Genomic DNA, 20,430 nt, shown 5'->3' with positions numbered 1-20,430 from the left:
CCACCAGTAGAAAACCATATTACAAAGTTTTACCTCAACTGGCCCATTCTAGGTATTCATGAAATTCTTAACAAATCACAATATGTAGCATACAATATAGTCAAAGAGGAAAAAGAACAAATATAGTCAAAGAGGAAAAAACAATAAAAGGCATTAGTTGATGTTCAACTTGGGCTTTAAAAAGTAGTTATGCACTTGCCATAACGTTCCATCGGTGTTGTCCATCTTCATTTATCTATGACAGATGGGTTTGGTTCTGATATCGGAACCGGCTTGGCCATTATTACAGCTCACTCCAGCCGAAAACATGAGCTTCACTTCTACCCACAATCGCTCTCTCAATTACCTAAGATCGAGTTTGCAAAAAAGCATATAAACACACACATTATGTATGTGTGTGTATATATATATATATATATATATATATATATATATATAATACACACACACATATATATATATATATATATATATATATATATAAATATATGTATGTATATGTATATGGATCTAGGACTATTGAACGAAAGTTTAATAGCCCAAATCCACAATAACTGAATGCACTTTAATGAAAGCACTTTCACCGAAAAAGTGCTTTTGAAAAAAAAAAAAAAAAAAAACAATAACTCTTCTTTTATGCGGGGGGGAGGGGGGGGGGCAAGCTGTGCCCCCCCACACACACTTTTATATTCTCACTCAGAGGTCACACTACAGTGGGGAAAAGGGAATTCTCCCTTAACCGCACCGTAGTGCGATCGGCACAACCAGCATACTTAACCGAAAGTGCTGCTTTGGTGAACAGCACTTTTGGTTATGTATGTTCTGTGATTTCTGCTTTGACAGAGATCTGTACAGATCATATTATACATATATATATATATATATATATATATATATATATATATATATATACACATACATAAAGGAAGCCATATTTACTGTGCTTGAAAAAAATCATAATAATTCAACGACATAGTCCTGCTCCACCAAAAACAAAAATCTTTGAAGGTTGGGGGATGGGTGGGGGAGTCAAGGATAAATGAAGATGGACAACACAAACGGAACGTTATGGCAAGTACATAACTTCTTTATCTAATGTCGTCAATACTTATTTTATCCTTGACAGATGGGACAGATTCCCTAGCTGCCTAGAATCTTGGGTGGACTCATGGAAGGATATTTCCTGGGAACAATCAAACCAAAGCACGCTCTTCCCCTAAAGACCAAATCCAATTTGTAATGAGCAATAAAGGTATGGGGCGAAGCCCAAGTAGCTGCACAAATATCCATCGAAGCACTAGATTGAAAAACTGCTGAGGTGACTACAGATCTTGTAGAATGTGCTTTCACGGGCCTAGGTAAGGCTAATTTATTTTGTCTTAAATAAATGAAATGCAGTCTTTCAGCCATTTCGCCAGAGTTACCTTGCTAACTAGCTCACCCAATTTTGCACTGGAAAAGGAAACAGTTGATTTGATTTTCAAATGTCTTCTGTTCTGTGAAGATAGAGATATAATTGTCTATGGGCATCAAGTAAATATATTCACCTTTGTTGTTCAAATTTGGTAAGAAAACTGGTAAATTAAATTGACTGACTGATATGAGACTACCTTAAGTGGAAAGGAGTGGTTTGTTCATAAAGAAACTCTATCCTTGTGGAGTATCAGATAAGGGGGTTCAGACGACAAGGCCTGGATCTCTGAAATTCTTCTGACAGAGGTAATGGCTACCAAAAACAGTGCCTTCCAAAACAAAAACTTCAGATCACATTCTGCAGAAGGCTCAAAGGGAGAATGTGTTATGGCCTGCAACATTTAGATCCCAAGGGGGGGGTTCAACAAAAGAGTGCCTCTTAAGAATGATTTACAAAGTCTAGGAGAGGCTATTTTTTCAAACTATTGTGGAAATTAGAAATTGCAGCTAATTGCAATTTGATGGTAGAAAGGGATGCTCCATCATGGAAAAGGGCGACTAAAAAGTCTAAAATATGCTCTATAGAAGCCGAAAAGGGATTAGTATGTTTTTCATGGACCCAAAGTACAGTTGTGTACACTTACCATAAATGTAGATGTTTGACTGTATTTACTGTTGCAGTCATCACCTGTGGGTTCTCCCTGCTGTGGTAGCCCTCCGCCTGCCTGAATACCAGAATCAGTGTTTTTCTGCATCAGCTGCTGTAGCCTGTAGTCTGACATCAGGTCATCAGTGCTATAAAGCAAGGCAGCCAACGCCATTACATCAGTTTTTCTTGCCCTAATCTGTCAGAAGCACAAGAAAATATGGTAAAGTGGTCCTGGTGGCTAAAAGCCACCGTGGGAAGCTTATGTCCCCCTAGGGAAAGAGGATATAAGGGGGAAGGAAGGAGGGAAACCAGGACTGCAACAGTGAATACACTCGAACATCTACATTTATGGTAAGTGTACACAACCGTACTATGTTCTTCATGTTTCACTGTTGCAGTCATCACATGTGGGAGGATTCCCAAAGCTGAGGAGAGGGGAGGAAGGATAGGTTAGAGCCCTAGGCATGGGTCAGCAAGCCCTGCAGAACTACAGAGGCAAACCCTGCCCTAGACTAAGAGAAAAGAGGTGGTAATGCTTTGTAAAGGTATGGACAGAGGTCCAGGTGGCATCTTCCAAGATGTCCCTGGTGGGATCTCCTCTGAGGAATGCTGTGGAAGTGGTGGCTGCCCTAGTGGAATGGGTATGAATACACTTAGGGGGTGATTTCCCATGTAGTCTGTAGCAGAAATGGATAAAGTGTGATATCCATTTGGAAATGGCTTGCTTGGAAATGGGCTTCCCTCTGCCCCTGGGGCAAAGCTGACAAGAAGCTGCTCTGTTTTTCTGAAGGGTTTAGTACCGTCCAGGTAGTATCTGATTTGTCTGTGCATGTCTAGTGAGTGCAGAATGCTTTCCCCCTTGTTTTGAGGGTTGGAAAAGAATGTAGGTAGATGTATGGCCTAGTTGAGGGTCACATCAGATTCTACATTGGGCATAAAGCGGGGGTTAGTCCTCAGGGATACCCTGTCTGCATGGAAAATGATGAGCTTAACGGCCATGAGTGCCTGAAGTTCTGAAACCCTTCTGGCTGAGGTGACAGCTAGTAGGAAAGCAGTCTTCCAGGAGAGGTATTTCAATTCTGATGAAGCAGCAGGTTCGAATGGAGGCAAGGTTAGTTTTTCTAAAACATAATTCAGGTCCTAGGCTGGCGTGGGTGGCCTTCTGGGAGGTCTGATGTTAGACGCCCCTCCGAGGAATTGTGTAATCAAAGGATGTGAGAAGAGGGGCTGGTCTGAATCAAAATGAGCTGAAATGGCTGAGGCATGGATTTTGATAGAAGAGAAGGAGAGGCCACTACTAACTCAGCTAGGAAGTCCAAGATAAAAGGGATGGAAGGTTGTGAGGTACTGGCCCCCTCTGGACTGGCTCCAGGAGCAAAATCTTTTCCATTTCCCTGCATAAAATTTTCTGGTGCTGGGCCTTCTGGCCTCTGTGATAATGTCTAGGGCCTGTTTGCTTAACAGGGACCCCTTGTTTGCTTTTAAAGTATTAGCCACGCTGACATACTGAGTCTGCAGGTCTGGGTGCAGCATTCCACCCCCCCACCACCCCCTGGGTCAAGAGATCTTAGATCAAGGGAAGCTGCTTGGGGGGGGATGTAATGTCATGCTGCACAGTAAGGGGTACCAATACTGTCTGGGCCAATCTGGAGCAATGAGGATGGCCTTTGGTCTCTCCTCCCCTATTTTGATCAGTACCTTTGGAATAAGAGGCAGAGGAGGGAATGCGTACACAAAGAGGGATTTTCAGGGGAAGGTCAAGGCATCCACCTTCCAGGCCAGGTGTTAATACTCCCTGGTAAAGAATTTTTTCAGCTTGTGGTTGAGGTGCAAAGCAAAGAGATCCACCTCTGGAGTTCCCCACTCCTGAATGACTTGCAGAAAGACTTCTGTGGAGCTGCCATTCATGGGGGTCCAGTAAGTTCCTGCTTAGGTGGTCTGCTAGGGTGTTGTTGACCACTGGTAGGTATTGGGCAATCAGGTGTAGACCCACGGAGGTGGCTGTCAGCCCGAGGTTCATGGCTAGCCTTCACAGAGGGTAAGATTGGGTCCCTCCTGGTTTGCTGATATACCACATTACTGTGGTGTTGTCTGTTTTGATAAGGAGAACCCCAGGCCTGAGATGGGGTTTGAAAGATGTCACAGCCTTTTGTACTGCCATCATTTCCTTCTGACTGATGTGTAAGGAAAGGTGCTGGGCACCCCAAAGACCTTGGGTGCACCTGCCTGCTAGGTGAGCGCTCCAAGCAATGTCTGAGGTGTCGGTAGTGATGGTCTGGCCGGTAGAGTAGAGGATGAAGGGAAGACCCTTGTTCTTGGCACAGGCCCCTGCCCACCAGAGAAACTCGGCCCTTATACAGGGGATCAGTGGGAGAGAGAAGTCTTCAGAGGCTGAGTGCACTGACACCAAAGGTTCTTTAGATACCTCTGAAGTTTCCTCATGTGAAGCCTGGCCAGCGGAATTAGAAGGATGCAAGATGCCATGTACCCCAAGGCTTGCAGGAACTTCCTCACACTGAGGTGACTTTTGGAAGCCAGCTGGGTAAAGTAGACAGGCAGGTAGCTCTGCTTTTCTGGGGATTGGAAGGCCATTTAGGATGCTGTGTCCAGCAGTGCTCCCAAGAAAATTATCTTTCTGGAGGGCGTTTGCTTTGATTTCTTCTCGTTGATGGTGAACCTTAGGGAAGTTAGGAGGGTTTTGACAAACAGAAGGTCCTGGAGCAGCTTTTCTTTGCACTCTGCCTAAATGAGGCAGTCGTCCAGATAAGGGAAAAATCTGTATATTTCTCTGTCTGCAAAATGCTATGGCCGGGGCTAAGAATTTGGTGAATACTCTGGGTGCAGTAGGTAAGCCAAAGGGTAGTGCAGAGAACTGAAAGTGTTGCGAGCCTGCTCTGAAGTGGAGGAATTTCCTGCAAGATTCCCTTATGGGGGGTCTAGGGTCACTAGCCAGGCATATTTGTCAGCATAGGTAGCAGCTGCTGCAAAGTTAGTATTTTGAAATTGGGGATCACCAGGGAGGTGTTCAGAATGGATAGATCCAGGATGGGGCGCCAAGTGCTCTCTTTTCCGGGAACAAGGATTTGCCTGGAATAAAAGCCTTTGCCTGTTTGATCTGAGGGGACAAGTTCTACTGCCCCCTAGGATATGAGAGTTTGTACCCGTTTCAATGCCTTTGCCCACTGGGTTTGGAGGCAAGTCTGGGTACCCTCTTGAAATTGGGAGTTCGTTGATAGAGAATTTGTATCCCTGAAAACTGATCTTTAAGACCCATTGGTCTTTTGTTACAGAAAGCCAATTTTCTTTGCAGAGGGAAAGCCTTCCTCCTAGCTTTTGGTGAGTGAAAAGCAGGCAGAGGGGGAGAGGAAGTCATTGAGAGTTTTTGCCATGGAAGGGTGGCTTACAACTCCCTGCATTTGGGGTGGAAGTGGTCCACTGTTTGGTTCTCTACTGCCCCTAGGATAGGGGACTGGGTGGTCTGTCCCTGCAGGGCTTACCTTGGCCTTCTCTGCTAGGTGCAGGGAAGGACCAGTGCTTAGAGGGAAAGTTCCTGCTGAACCTGGGAGGTTGAACCTGAAAGAAATATTTTACTGTTTGCATACATTTTGCTTTGTCTTCCATCTTTTTTAAGCACCTCTTCTGCTTTTACTCCAAACAAGCGGTCCTTATCCAGGGGTGCATCAATTAGTTTAGACTTGACATTATCAGGGAGAGGTTGTTCCTTCAGCCATGCATGTCTCCTAATGACATCTTCTGACACTGCTGCCCTGCTTGAGGCTTCTAGAGCATCATATCCACAGTGTAATAAGTGTTCGGCCACTTGACAAGTAGAGTGCAGTAGATCTGCTAACTCTTTCGAACTGGCACAGTCAGTAAAGGTTGAAATCTTTTGCTTTAATGGTTCCAAAGTGTGTTGTTGATATTTTAACATATGGAACTGACAGTTGAGTGCTCTGATAACTAAGGTTGCAGAGGAGTATACTTTTTTACCCCATCTGTCCAGAGCTCTGGAATCCTTATCAGAAGGAACAGAGTTCTTGGCAGAACTAGTCTTAGCTCCTTTAGGTCCCTGTGTAATGGCCTCTGGATCTGCAGCAGGATTTCTGTACAGGTATTTGTGAGAATCTGGCATGCTATAATACCTGTCAGGTTTACTGGGAGCATGTGGTAGGGCATCAGGGGCTAAGCTGGATTTGTGGAAAACACCATCCACCACTTCTAAAATGGAAGGGATGTCCATGGGTCTGTGCTGGGGCAGGTCCAGAAACTCTCCAAGTCATTTCTTAGACTGGGGGAAATCCTGATATTTCCATTGGAAAGGTTCCCTGAGGGTGTGAATGGTTTCTCCACAGGAAAGGTCTTCTGGTGGGAAGGCAGAAGGAATGCATCTGAATCCTCATAAGCAGTCAGAGGTTGTAGATCCTCTTCAAAATCTGAATAGTCAGATTCCTCAGAATCCTGTTCTATCATAATTTCTGGGGAGGGTTGTCTTTTTATTTTAGAAGTTGTAGCCTGACTACCCCTGATAAGGCAATTGAGATCCTCTGCAATTTTAAGCATTTGTGCTTAATGTGGTGGAGCAGGAGCAAGATGGTGGCTAGAGGCAGATTTTCTAGGAGTGGCCTGGCTTCTAGGCCTAAGAGTATCCGTTTGTCTGAGAGAAATGGTAGTCAGATGAGAAGACGTCGTGTTTTGTCTAGATTCGGTAGTGCGAGAGGCCTCCTTGGAAGCCGGTGCCTGTGTCGCGGCTCTGGACCCAACCAAGGGAGAGACAGCCACAGGCTTGGAAGACTGAGAAGATTTCTGCGGCATACTGGACTCTGAAAGGGTCTCAGTAGAGGCCTGCGTAGATACTCAATCGGGCATCAGGGGCTGAGAAAGTGCCTCACTGAATTCCGGAAAACTAACGCCCCGCTTAGCAGTAGAGTCGTTCGAAGGCTTAGTCTTGTGTGGTCTATCTCCATCTTTACCTCTGCGTTTTTTCGGAATGTCCACAGACTGTTGGTTGACAGACGCCATTTCGGAATGCGAAGATGGAAGACGAAAATACCGGTCTACAATAAGAGCTCTACGGTGAACGGTTCTCTAATTAAAGAAGGCACAGAACCAGCAATGAGGGACGTCATGGTCAGGGCCTAAAACAAGTGACGCAGTATGAATGGAAGTCTTGGTGTGGGATCTGCTTTCCATAGGCGAGACAATTGTTAACTTTTTCGGACATTGGTTAGTGCAAGAAAAAAGGATCCACAACGGGGTACTTAGCTTTAGACGTTTTCAGCTGAAATTCAAAGTCTGGTAGTGACCGACCAGCACACTTGCAAACTGCTTCTGCTACAGGCTCCACGGCAAGAAAGACTGATTTAATGGCATCGGCTGCCTTGCTTTATAGCACTGGACGACCTGACGTCAGACTACAGGCGACAGCAGCCAATGTAGAATAACATTGACTCTGGTATTCGGGCCGGCCGATGACTACCACAGCAGGGATAACCTGCAGGTGATGACTGCAACAGTGAAACACGAAGAACATCTGGTAAATCTCTTCCATTTGCTGGAGTACAGTTTACGACTGGAATGTTTATAAGTGGACAAGAGGATATGGTGTATTGGGGAGGAAAGGTTAGGACGCATGGCTACTAATGGAAATGGAGGAACCATGCTGTCAGCTAGAGGTTCAAAATGTCTGGATGAACAAGTCTGTCTGGATGGGACAGAAGTTCTGGATCCGGGTCCAGAATCCAGGATTGTCAAATCAGATAAGGCCAAAGGAAGGGGAAACCAAATCTGTCAAGGCCAAAAGGGTGCAATGAGGATTACTGTGCTTTTCAACCTTCGCTCTTTCTGTAAGAATTTCAGAATTAGAGGTTTTGGGGGGGAAATGCATAAAGGAGACCGGGGAGCCAATTGTGGAGGAAAGCATCCCTGGCTGACTTCCTCGGAGGGGGGATCAGGACAAATTAATTGCTGCACTTCTTGTTTAGGTGAGAAGCAAACAGGTCAAAGCAAGGTCAACCCCAATGATGGAAGATGATTTTCACCAGTTTTGGATTGACAGGCCACTAGTGAGGATCAAGGATACATCTGCTCAGCTTGTCTGCAATCACACTGGAACTCCCCAGAATGTGCATTGCTATTAAAAAACACTTGGAAGAGATCGCTCACTGCCGCACTCTGAGGGCTTCTTGACAAAGGGGTAAGACTTGGTTCCTCCCTGCTTGTTGATGTACCAAACTATTAACATATTGTCTGTTTGAACTGCAATTGTTCCCTGAGGAAGAGCTGTCTGAAAGGCTTGCAATGCTAGAAGCCAGAACCAGTAAACAACTCCTGTCTAAGGAAATCTGAGGAGAAGTAGATACACATTTAGTTTTGGTTTCTTTTTGACAGACAAAAATGGGGCCGATGGTGTTATAATGACAGCAGAAGCTTCCCCAGGGATGGGCATAACATTCTAACAAAACAGAGAAGTCTTCACTGTTCCCTCTCCCACAACCAACAAGACTGGCTCTCCCCTGCCCACAGAGGATATCCCAACATACACAGAGAACATGGCTAGCCCCCAGTCCTTAGTGGCTATAGGTACTACACCAGAGGGATCCAGGGTAAAAGATGAGGGGATCAGGGGTCGGTATAATGACTAAGGTGTTTACCTCACAGCACGGTACAATGTTTGATTCTCACCTTTGAAATTGGCTAGGCTTGAAATGACCCACAAAAAGGAAGTTAGCCTAGTACCTGCTTATGAACCTATGAACCTATAAGGTGACTGAGGTACAACAAATGGCCACAACAGAGTCCCCCACCTTTGGCTAAGGCAAATTTCTAGTCTATTGTGGTGGCAAAGGCTGCTTGAACTTTTTTTTTCTGGTGCTGGAAGAATGACTGACTGTGGGACTGACAGCTTGCTCCGTGGTCAATCTGAAAATGGCCCCTCTTTCCCCAAGGAAAAGTTGGTAAAAATTTAAAGTATTTAAAAGCCCCTTTTTCACACAAAATACAATAAAACGCACTTAACCAATTTCTTAAAAAAAAAAAACAATTTTTAAAATACTGTACATAATTTTTAAACTGACAGAGGAAAAAATGTTCTCTTTTAAAATTACAATACTGTCCCATGACAGTCTGTCAAAACATGAACACCTACCTTTAAAGTAACTTCCCTCTTCTTAACAATAAGCAAAAATAATTGAAATGTAAGTTTCATGCCCCCCCAAAGTGAACTTATCTGCCCAACAAAGGAACAGTGAAAGCCAACCAATGATCCTCAAAAGCCACAGAGGAGCGTACTCTTCAACCGCAGTGAAGCTGTGAAGGGCTTGGTGCCCAAATGCATCTTTTAGTCAGTTCAGCTTGAGCTGCTCAGAGTTTGGGTATGTGAAAGGTGCCCTGAAGCTTTGGAAGCTGGCCAGCTGTTATACCACTGGCAGGATATAGCCTATACATCCAAGGCTACTGTAGCAGTAATGTTGTTGTGTCTTTCGGCTTTTCCCGGTCAGGGGTCGCCACAGTGACCGCTAATGATTGGCAGTTGATTTTTACGTGCCGAGTTGCCAGCCCTGATGCACAACCTTCAATGAAGGTACGCCCATTCACGCATGTCTCCACGCAGAAGACACTCTAGCTGAGAGTCTAACTGGTCAGCATCTTACTGTGAGGCGATGAATATGATAAATTTCTGAACTTTATCCAAACTAAAAAAAGCAGTAAAAATTAATCTCCCAATTAAACTGCTGCTCAGTCTGCTGCTATCTTGGAAGCAGTAGGCAATTTAAATGTTAACTAGCATGTTATCAACCAAAGTCAGAAAAGTGTATTCTGTAACTCATCAAATTTTAAACAGAATGCTTTGTCACTCCAGGATGACCGTGCTACCACTTTTTACCCCTCTGATCAAACAAACAAACCTTCAAGCAAGGCATATGAAAAAAAGTTTTCAGAAAGGCTCCAGAACAATCATTACTATTCAGTTTCTTACGGGTTACTTAAGACCTGATCAGGCAAAGGTCATCCTTATGTAAAAGTCTGTGCCTGATGTGCACTGCTGGCAATGCCAAGACCTGATATGGGAACCAGATGCCATCAAACAAAAAGAAAAGGTAAAGACAACATACTACGCATCCTTCAAAATCAATGCAATAGCCTTTCCTTACCCTTAGAAGTTAGTCATTACATTCCTTCAAAAATAAACTTTATATGTCAAGAGTTTTAATGGACTGCTACACCACACAGGCATCTATGTGGCTCTTTAGTTCTGGCTCACTTGTGAATACGGCACAATATAGAAATAAACGGTGTACTCACAAATGTAATCAATCTCTCTTTCTCATCTCACTATGTCTCCTGAAAGCAAATTTACAATACAGCCACAATGTTTAAGCACAGTTACACCCTAAAGTAAAATAATGTCCAAAGCAACAGAATGCCATCTAGCTGCTGCTGGAAAAGACCCTGATCTACCCTGGTCCTATTTGATGGCAGACACTGTTAAATGCACTGCACTCCCTAACAACACGTGCATGTCATTTTGCTACATATAATGGAGTTTAATAATGCACAACACAAACGTGTCTTATAAAATACTATACAGAAGAATGCAAAAAGTAAAGCAGCTCTTAATTAATCTTTGCAATGTGTACAGTAAATAACACAGCAAAGTTCTTAAGCAAACAATGTATGTTAACATTCAGTGGTACCTTTATCTGAAGTTGCAGATTTCCCAAAGCTACTTGCAATCAGATTTCCACTTAGTCCAAGAGCCTCATATGCCCCTCCATAGGTATCTTGCACCAGCATATCCACATTGGTGTGTTGCCCCTTAGAGGCTAACTGCAGCAACTCATCAAACTTCTAACAAAAAAAAAAAAAAAAAACAAGGTCAATCACTTATTAAAGAAGGATATCCATAAGGCTTGGCTGTCAGCATTCCACTTCTGTTATTTGTAGCAGTATTCAAGAAGAGTTAACAGACAGACACTCGCCTTCAACTGCAACACGAGGAAGCTTTCCACAGTGGCGAAAAGTACAGTTGTGTGCACTTACCATAAATGTAGATGTTTGAGTGTATTCACTGTTGCAGTCATTACACTTGGGTTATCCTGCTGGCAGACTACCCTCAGCCGGCCTGAATTCCAAAGTCTAGGTCCGGCGTCGGTTGCTGTCGTCTCTTCCCTTACGTCAGAGCTCCAGGGGTATAAAAGATGCAGCTGACGCCATTTTCTTCAGTTTTTCTTGCCCCAGATGTCAGGTGCCCCCAAAAGGGTAGGCAAAAAAGATATGCCGATAAAACAAGCATGCACCAAAAAATATATATATATATATATATATATATATATATATATATATATATATATATATATATATATATATACCTTCATCTACAAGCAAATACACCACATAGGTTGTACAGATTAGAGAAGTGCAGATAAGTTCCAGCAAAAAATGGGGGATGGTGGGTGGGTAACCTGGACTGCAACAGTGAATACATTCGAACATCTACATTTTATGGTAAGTGTACACAACTGTACTATGTTCTTCGTGTTTCACTGTTGCAGTCATTACACTTGGGTTGAATCCCAAAGCTATGGTTGGGAGGCTGAAGCTAATATAGCATTAGCAGCGGCTATGAGGCCCTGCAGAACTGCAGTGGCAAAGCCTGCCCTGGATTTAGAGTAGAGTGGTAAATGATGCTGCTTTGTAAAGGTGTGCACTGAAAGTACAGTTTTGTACCTACCATAAATGTAGATGTTCGAGTGCTCATACAGCTGCAGTCATTACAGATGGGTTATCCTGCCATCAGGCAGGTCCTCGGTCGGCCGAATTCCAAAGTCTAGGTCCGGCGTCGGTTGTCGTTGCTTCTTCCTTGACATCAGTGCGGCAGGGGTATAAAAGGGGCAGCCGATGCCATCTTCTTCAGTTTTTCTTGCCCCAGATGTCAGGTGCCCCCAGAAGGAAGGCAAAACATAAATTTATGTATTCATGCAATATAGAATAATCAAAAAACATTAGTTGCAAGCAAATACACCATAAAAGAATACCCCAAATAGGTTGTATGAGAAGGTGTTTGTCATAAGGCCTGTCCTAAGAGGGGACGGAGGGTAACCTGGACTGCAGCTGTATGAGCACTCTAACATCTACATTTATGGTAGGTACAAAACTGTACTATGTTCATCGTGCATACAGCTGCAGTCATTACAGATGGGAAGAATCCCAAAGCTAAGTAGGGGTGGCAGGCACTAAGTGGAACTAGGAGGAGCAAGGATGCCCGGCAAGACTGCTGTGGCAAATCCCGCTCTAGATTTAGAGTATAGTGGAAGGTGATAGTGCTTGGAGAAAGAGTGCACTGAACTCCAAATGGCTGCTTTCAAAATGTCCTTGGTCAGAACCCCCCTGAGGAAAGCTGCAGAGGTAGCTGTGGCCCTGGTGGAGTGGGATCTGATGCTTGTAGGCACAGTTTTTCCATGAAATGAGTAACAAAAGCGTATGCAGTGGGCTATCCATTTTGATATTGTCTGTTTGGAAATAGCCTTTCCTTGAGCACCTGTAGCATAGGACACAAAGAGTTGCTCGGATTTCCTGAATGGCTTTGTCCTGTCCAAATAATAACAAAGTTGTCTGTGAATGTCCAAGGAATGTAGTAGTCTTTCCCCTTTGCTTTGTGGATTAGGATAAAAGGTAGGTAAGTGGATAGTCTGATTCAAAGCTACATTGGATACTACCTTTGGCATAAAGGTAGGGTTGGTTCGTAAGGAAACTCTGTCCTGATGGAAAATGATGAAAGGTTGCACAGCCATGAGGGCCTGTAGCTCCGAAACCCTGCATGCTGAGGTGATAGCCAGAAGAAAGGCTGTTTTCCATCACAAGTATTGTAACTCTGTTGAAGAAGCTGGCTCGAAGGGAGGAAGGGTCAGCTTTTCCAATACGAAGTTGAGGTCCCAAGCAGGGACTGGTGGTTTCCTTGGGGGTTTTATATTCTTTGCCCCTCTGAGGAACTGCCTTAAGAGAGCATGAGAGAATAAAGGAGGATCTGTGTTGTATTGTGCAGAAATGGCTGAAGCGTGGATTTTGATGGAGAAGGAAAGTCCACTGTTTAACATCTCAGCTAGGTACTGTAAAATTTGAGGTAAATTTATTACACAAGGATTCTGGCCCTTTTCTTGATTCCAGGCACAAAATCGTTTCCATTTGGTGGAGTAGGCTTTTCTAGTAGAAGGTCTTCTGGCCTCCAAGATGACATCCTGCACCTCCTTGGAGAGGAGAAACTGTTGGGAAATCAAGGAATTCTCCATGCAACTAGATTTAGGGTTTTGAGCTGGCTGTGAAGGGTCTTGTAGTTGTGCTGGGACAACAGAAGAGGGACTAGAGGTAGGATCCATGGTGGGGAATGTATCAGGCTCTTCAGGAGCAGATACCAGTGTTGTCTTGGCCAGTCTGGAGTAATGAGAATCATTTTCGGCCTCTCTGCTCTGGCTTTTAATAGAACTTTGGGCAGCAGAGGAAGAGGCGGAAAGGCATAGACTGTCAACGTTGTCCAATTGAAAGAAAGTGCGTCCACTTTCCAGGCCTGTGGATGATAGGTCCTTGAACAAAATTTTTTCAACTGGTAATTTCTGTGGGTAGCAAAGAGATCTATGTCTGGCTGTCCCCATGCCTGAGTTATCTTTGTGAAAACTTGAGGATGCAACTTCCATTCGTGTGGATCTGTCATTTTTCTGCTTAGGCTGTCTGCCAGTGTGTTTTCCTTCCCTGGCAGGAATTGTGCCTGTAGTTGAATTTGCAATTCCAGTGCTGTGTTCCATAGGGTCATGGCTTGCCTGCACAGGGGGTATGAATGAGTTCCTCCCTGTTTGTTTATGTACCACATCATTGTGGTGTTGTCTGTCCCTATCAATAGCTGGCCTGGATGCAGTAGGTCTTTGAAGGTCATAATAGCATTTTGCACGGCTAGCATTTCCTTTTGGTTGAGGTGTAGGTGCTTCTCTTTTTGGGACCATTTTCCCTGAATGCACTGATCCGTCATGTGTGCTCCCCAGGCGTAGTCTGAGGCGTCTGTTGTGATGATTTGAGTTGCTTGAGGTACACAAAGGGAGACCTGTGTTTCTTTGGCATGCTTGAGCCCACCACAGAAATTCCTTTTGAAGGCATGGAATGAGTGGTATAATTGCTTCCAAGATGTGGCTGTGTTGAGACCATAAGTTTTTTTAGGTACCATTGAAGTTTCCTCATATGCAGCTTTGCACACGGGATTAGTAGGATGCAAGATGCCATGAATCCCAGAGCCTGCAGGACTTTCCTTGCAGTCAGCCTGGTGAAGGTTGCCATTTTGCTGAAGTATTGAGACAGTTGCCCTTGTTTGTCTGGCATGAGGTAGGCCATCTGGGTGGTTGTATTCAAGCTGGCACCCAGGAAAATTATTTGTTGAGAGGGTATTAGTTTTGATTTCTTTTTGTTGACTGTGTATCCCAGAAAGTTCAACAGTTTTATTACAAACGCCAGATGTTTCAGTAGTATGTCCTTGCTGTCCGCTTGGATCAGGCAGTCGTCCAGATATGGGTAGATTTGTATTCCTTGTAGGCTGCAGAAGGCAATTACTGATGCCAGGCATTTCGTAAACACTCTGGGCGCAGTAGATAAGCCAAAGGGCAATGCAGAGAATTGATAATGAGTTGAACCTGCAAGAAATCTGAGGTATCTTCTGCAATCTTGTCTGATAGGGACATGCAGGTATGCCTCCTTGAGGTCCAATGTTACCAGCCAAGACTCCTTGCCCAGCATGGGAAGAAGCTGCTGTAATGTCAGCATCTTGAATTTTGGTACCTGTAGATATGTGTTTAGGATGGATAGGTCTAAGATAGGTCTCCAATCTTTGTCTTTCCTTGTACCAGGAATAGTCTGGAATAAAACCCTTGACCTTGTTCTTTTGCAGGTACCTCTTGAATCGCTTTCATGTCCATGAGAGCTGAAATTTGTTTTTGTGCCTCTGCCCTTTGATTTTGTGGCAGGTTTGGCATGCCTCTCATTTTTGGAAGGGTGTGAAAGTGGAACCTGTAGCCACTGTCTATAATGTCCAGAATCCATTTGTCTTTTGTAACAATATGCCAATTTTTTGAGAATAATGCAAGTTTTCCGCCCAAAGGTGCTGCCATTAAAGCTTTGCTTGGCAGGTATAGGGGGAAGTCATTGTGTCTGTTTTCTAAATGACTGTGATCTATCTTCTCCACCTCTTGGGGTTGGTGCTTGCCACTGTCTGGCTCTGAAAGATCCTTGAGGTTGCCCTCTACCCCTTGGGCGTCTGTATCTGCCCCTTTCAGGTCTGTCCGTGGCTTGAAAGGACCAATTTTTTGAAGGCCAGTTTCTGCTGAAACGTGGAGGTTGTACCTGCAGGAAATCTTTCACTATTTGCATTGATTTTGCTTTTTCCTCCATTTTCTTTAGTACCTCCTCAGTTTTAACACCAAACAATACATCTTTTTGAAGAGGTGCATCTAATAATTTAGCTTTGACATGATCTGGTAAGGCTTGCTCTTTGAGCCAAGCATGCCTACGTATAACAGACCCCGTAACAGCAGCTCTACATGAGGCCTCTAAAGCATCAAAACCACACTGCAAGGTATGTTTACCCACTTGCTCTGCACCATGCAACAAATCCTGCAATTCTTTTAAATCTGGTTGTTCTGGTTGTGTCATTTTGCTTTTCAACTGAGATAACAAAAACTGTTAATACTTTAACATATGGAACTGACAGTTTAATGCCCTCATGGTTAAAGTGGCCGAGGTGTACACCTTTTTCCCCCACCTTTCTAAAGCTCTGGAATCTCTCTCTGAAGGTAATGGGAAACCCATTAGAGGCCTTAATTCCCTTGGGACCCTGTGAAATAGTTTCTGGGTCAGCAGTATGGCTTTTGTATAGGAACTGGTGTGAATCAGGAACCCGCTAATACCTGTCTGGTTTAACAGGAGCTGGAGGCAAAGAATCTGGATTAAGGCTGGCTTCTGTGTACACATCATCCAATATATCTAAAACAGGAGGGATAGCCAGGGGCCTATGCTGGGGGAGCAAAAGAAAATCCCTGAGCCTTTTCTTGGAATCTGAGTAATCTTGGCCTTCCCAGTGAAAGTGTTCCCTCAATGTATGTAGGGTTTCCCCAAAAGAGTAGTCCTCAGTGGGGGAGACCGAGGGAATAGACTCCTCTGCATCAGAGTCTTCGAAAGGAGAATAGGCATAATCCTGGTCCTCAGAATGTTCAGAAGTAATAGAGGCTTGATCTGAGGAAGGGTAGTCTTCCTCTAATCTGGGCCTTTTGTCAGAGGGGGGTTGAGAACCCCTGATAAGAGTATTCAAATCCTCAGCCATTTTGAGCATCTGTTTTTTAGGCATGGAGCCTTGAGAGGGGGTCCGAGGTCCCTGTTTTTTGGTTTTCATGGCTGCTTTAGATTTAGCGAAAGCTTTAATAGAGAAGGAGAAAGGCCTGAAGACACCTTGAGAAATGGCAGGCCTGTCTAAACTGAGTTTCCCTGCCAAGAGTGGTGTCGGTATCTGCAGTAGGAATGGGGACCGAGGAGCCTGTGACCTCGGGTACTGAAGACACCGGTAATGTAGTGTCATTGGTACTCAGAGGCTGCATAGGCACCTTGCTGAGAACCGGAGAACCGGTAGTCGGCCTTAGCGTGGTGTCAGTAGTCAGTGCGGACCTCGTATGTCGGTCCTTATGTTTGCGTCTTTTACTAAACACTGGAGTCGGAGTATCCGACGACATAATGTAATAACATTTTTTACCAAAATAGTGAAGGGCGAACTCCGCCCGGCGCTTAATAGTGCGCTTGTTGAATCTAGCGCAAAAATGGCAGGCCGAGACGTCGTGGTCTGGGCCTAAGCAAAGTATACAGAAAGAGTGGAAATCCTTATGCGGTATTTGCTTCCCACATGAAATGCAATTAACTTTGTCTGACATCGGTCTGAGGCAAGAAAAGTTTCCCCAACGGGGTACTTAGCTTTCAAGAAGACTTCGGCTGAAATATTTTTGTAAATCTCAGGAGCTGGCCGACCAGCACTTGCGAACTGCTTCTGCTTCGGGCACCGCGCGGCAAGAAAGACTGAAGAAGATGGCGTCGGCTGCCTCTTTTATACCCCTGCCGCACTGACGTCAGGGAAGAAGCGACGACAACTGACGCCGGACCTAGACTTTGGAATTCGGCCGACCGAGGACCCGCCTGACGACAGGATAACCAATCTGTAATGACTGCAGCTGTATGCACGATGAACATCTCCAGGTAGCAGCCTCTAAAATGTCTTTGGTTGGTACTCCCCTGAGGAAGGCTGCTGAAGTGGCTGCTGCTCTGGTTGAATGTGGCCTAATGCCCTTAGGCACTGGCTTGCCATGTTGTGAATAGCAGAACCGAATGCAGTGGTCTATCCATTTAGAAATAGTCTGCTTTGAAATAGCCTTCCCTTGTGATCCTGCAGCATATGCCACTAGTAGTTGCACCGTCTTTCTGAAAGCTTTGGTTCTGTTCAAGTAGAAGCGTAGTTGTCTGTGTATGTCCAAAGAATGCAGAATTCTCTCCCCCTTATTCTGTGGGTTTGGATAGAAAGTAGGCAGATGAACAGCTTGGTTAAGGGCCACACTGGACACTACCTTAGGCATGAATGTCGGGTTTGTCCTCAGAGAAACCCTGTCTGGATAAAAAATGATAAAAGGTTCCACAGCCATGAGTGCCTGTAGCTCCAAGACTCGTCTTGCAGAAGTTATTGCTAGGAGCAGAGCTATTTTCCAAGATAAAAACTTTACATCAGCTGTAGCAGCTGGCTCAAAAGGAGGCAGGGTAAGTTTTTCCAAGACATAACTGAGGTCCCAATGCAGGTATTGGTGATCTCCTTGGAGGCCTTAAGTTTTTGGCTCCTCTGAGGTACTCTAAGGATGAGAAAAGATTGGTGGCTCTGTATTGTAATGAGCCAAAATTGCAGAGGCATGAATTTTAACTGATGAAAAGGATAGGCCTTTGTCCAGCATCTCAGTTAAGTATTGCAAAATCTGAAGAATATTTGGTACAGCTGTGTCAATTCCTTGTGCCTGGTTCCAAGCACAGAATCTCTTCCATTTTCCAGCATAAGATTTTCTGGTACTAAACCTTCTGGCCTCCAAAATGACATCCATCACAGCTTTAGTGAGAGGTGCATTTTGTAGGACATTATCCGCCATGCTGCCAGATGTAAGGTCTTTAGCTGGCTGTACAGGATCTGATTGTCTTGTTGGGATAGTAGATGAGGTATTTGAGGCAAGTTCCAAGCCGGGCATTGAGACAAGTTCCTTAGAATTGGATACCAGTACTGGTGGGGCCAGTCTGGGGCAATCAGTATTTTTGGCTTCTTTTGTCTGACCTTTAGGAGTACCTTGGGGAAGAGTGGCAGTGGAGGAAAGGCATATACTGCTAAGTTTTTCCAGCTGAAAGATAGGGCGTCCACTTTCCATGCTTATCTGTGATAAGTCCTTGTGCATAATCTTTTTAGTTGGTAGTTGTGAGGAGAGGCAAACAGATCTATCTCTGGGCATCCCCATTTCCTTGTTATCATGCTGAAGACTTGTGTATCCAATTTCCACTCGTGGGGATCCATGAGGTTTCTGCTTAGTTCATCTGCCAGAGTATTTATCTTTCCTGGCAGGAATTGTGCCTGCAGACGTACTTGGTAAGTCAATGCTGTGTCCCACAAAGTCATGGCTAGTCTGCAAAGGGGGTAGGAATGAGTGCCTCCCTGCTTGTTTTTATACCACATGACCGTGGTGTTGTCTGTCTTTATCAGTAGTTGTCCCGGATGAAGTAGGTCCTTGAAGGCTGTCAGGGCATTCTGAACAGCTAGCATCTCTTTTTGATTGATATGTACATGCATTTGGTTTGCGGACCATGTGCCTTGAATACACCTTCCTGCCATGTGGGCCCCCCAGGCATAACGTGATGCATCCGTTGTTAATGCTTGCCTGGCTGGGGGTAAAGTGAATGGCTGCCCCTTGTACTGGTGACAAGCCTTCACCCACCATCGAAACTCCTGTTGCAGGCAGGGAATTAGGGTAATTATTGTTTCCAGACTGTGGCAATGTTGAGTCCAAACACTTTTTAGGTACCATTAAAGTTTCCTTATATGCAGTCTGGCATATGGAATTAGTAGAATGCAGGATGCCATGAAGCCCAAAGCCCCTGCAGAATTTTTCTTGCAGATAACTGGGCCTTTGTTGCTAACAGGTTGAAATATGTAGTCAGTTGTCTGTTTGTCTGGGGTGCGATAAGCCATCTGGGCAGTTGTATTTAAGCTTGCACCCAGGAATATTATCTCTTGAGAGGGTACTAGTTTTGATTTCTTTTCGTTGACTGTGTACCCTAGGCCTGTTAGAAATCTCTTTACAAACGCCAGATGCTGTAGTAGAATGTCCTTGTTCTCTGCTTGAACGAGGCAGTCGTCAAAGTAAGGATATATTTGTATTCCTCTTTGTCTGCAGAATGCAATTACTGGTGCAAGGCACTTTGTGAAGACCCTGGGCGCAGTAGATAAGCCAAAGGGCAGTGCAGAGAATTGGTAGTGCATTGAGCCAGCTTTGAATCTGAGCTATCTTCTGCATGTTGGTCTGATTGGGACACGCAGGTATGCCTCTTTTAGGTCTAAAGTCACTAGTCAAGCCTTCTTGCTCAGCATGGGCAGAAGTTGCTGTAGAGTCAACATTTTGCATTTTGGTATATCCAGAAATGTGTTTAGAATAGATAGGTCCAGTATTGGTCTCCAGGTCTTGTCCTTTCTTGGGACCAATAAAATCCTTGTCCCTGCTCTTGCTCTGGCACTTGTTGAATGGCCCTCATGTCCATGAGGGATGAGACTTGCTTTTGTGCCTCTGCTCATTGATGTTTTGGCAGGTTTGGCCAACAGTTTGTCCTTGGCAGGGTATGGAAGTGAAACTTGTAGCCTTGTGACACTATGTCTAGGACCCATTTGTCCTGGGTTATTATATGCCAATTTTGAGAAAAAAGTGCTAGTTTTCCCCCTAAAGGTGCTGCCAGAAGATAAGTGCTTGGTGCAGGCAGGGGGAAGTCATTGGGACTGTTTCCTGTATGGCTGTGATTTGTCTTCTCCACTTTTGGAGGTAGAAGCACCCAATTGTTTAGACCTGTACGAACCTTGGGGCTGGGATCTGCCTCTTGGGTGTCTGTATCTGCCCCTTTGTGGTCTGTCTGACACTGGAAAGGACCAGTTCTTTGTAGGCCAGTGTCTGCTAAATCTAGGTGGCTGTACCTGTAAGAAATCCTTAACTGCTTGCATAGATTTAGCTTTGTCCTCCATTTTTTTTAAACACCTCTTCTGCTTTAACACCAAACAAAGTATCATACTG

At 44.6% G+C, this 20,430-nt stretch overlaps 1 protein-coding gene across 1 annotated transcript in view; it reads right to left on the bottom strand.

Annotated features, from left to right (window-relative positions):
* Nucleotides 1-20,430, bottom strand: part of PANK4 (pantothenate kinase 4 (inactive)) — a 1,309,469-nt gene that overhangs the window by 1,104,404 nt on the left and 184,635 nt on the right. Inside the window, exon 6 of the mRNA XM_044063577.1 lies at nt 10,756-10,909. Within this exon, the coding sequence (XP_043919512.1) occupies nt 10,756-10,909 (154 nt within the window). The remainder of the gene's footprint in view (nt 1-10,755; nt 10,910-20,430) is intronic.

The sequence above is a fragment of the Protopterus annectens genome, chromosome 2.part1 (genome assembly GCF_019279795.1).
Source record: "Protopterus annectens isolate FY-2018-M chromosome 2.part1, PAN1.0, whole genome shotgun sequence".
NCBI lineage: Eukaryota > Metazoa > Chordata > Ceratodontiformes > Protopteridae > Protopterus > Protopterus annectens.
The sequence above is the reverse complement of the archived record's forward strand: the minus strand, read 5'-3'. Positions and strand labels throughout refer to the sequence as shown.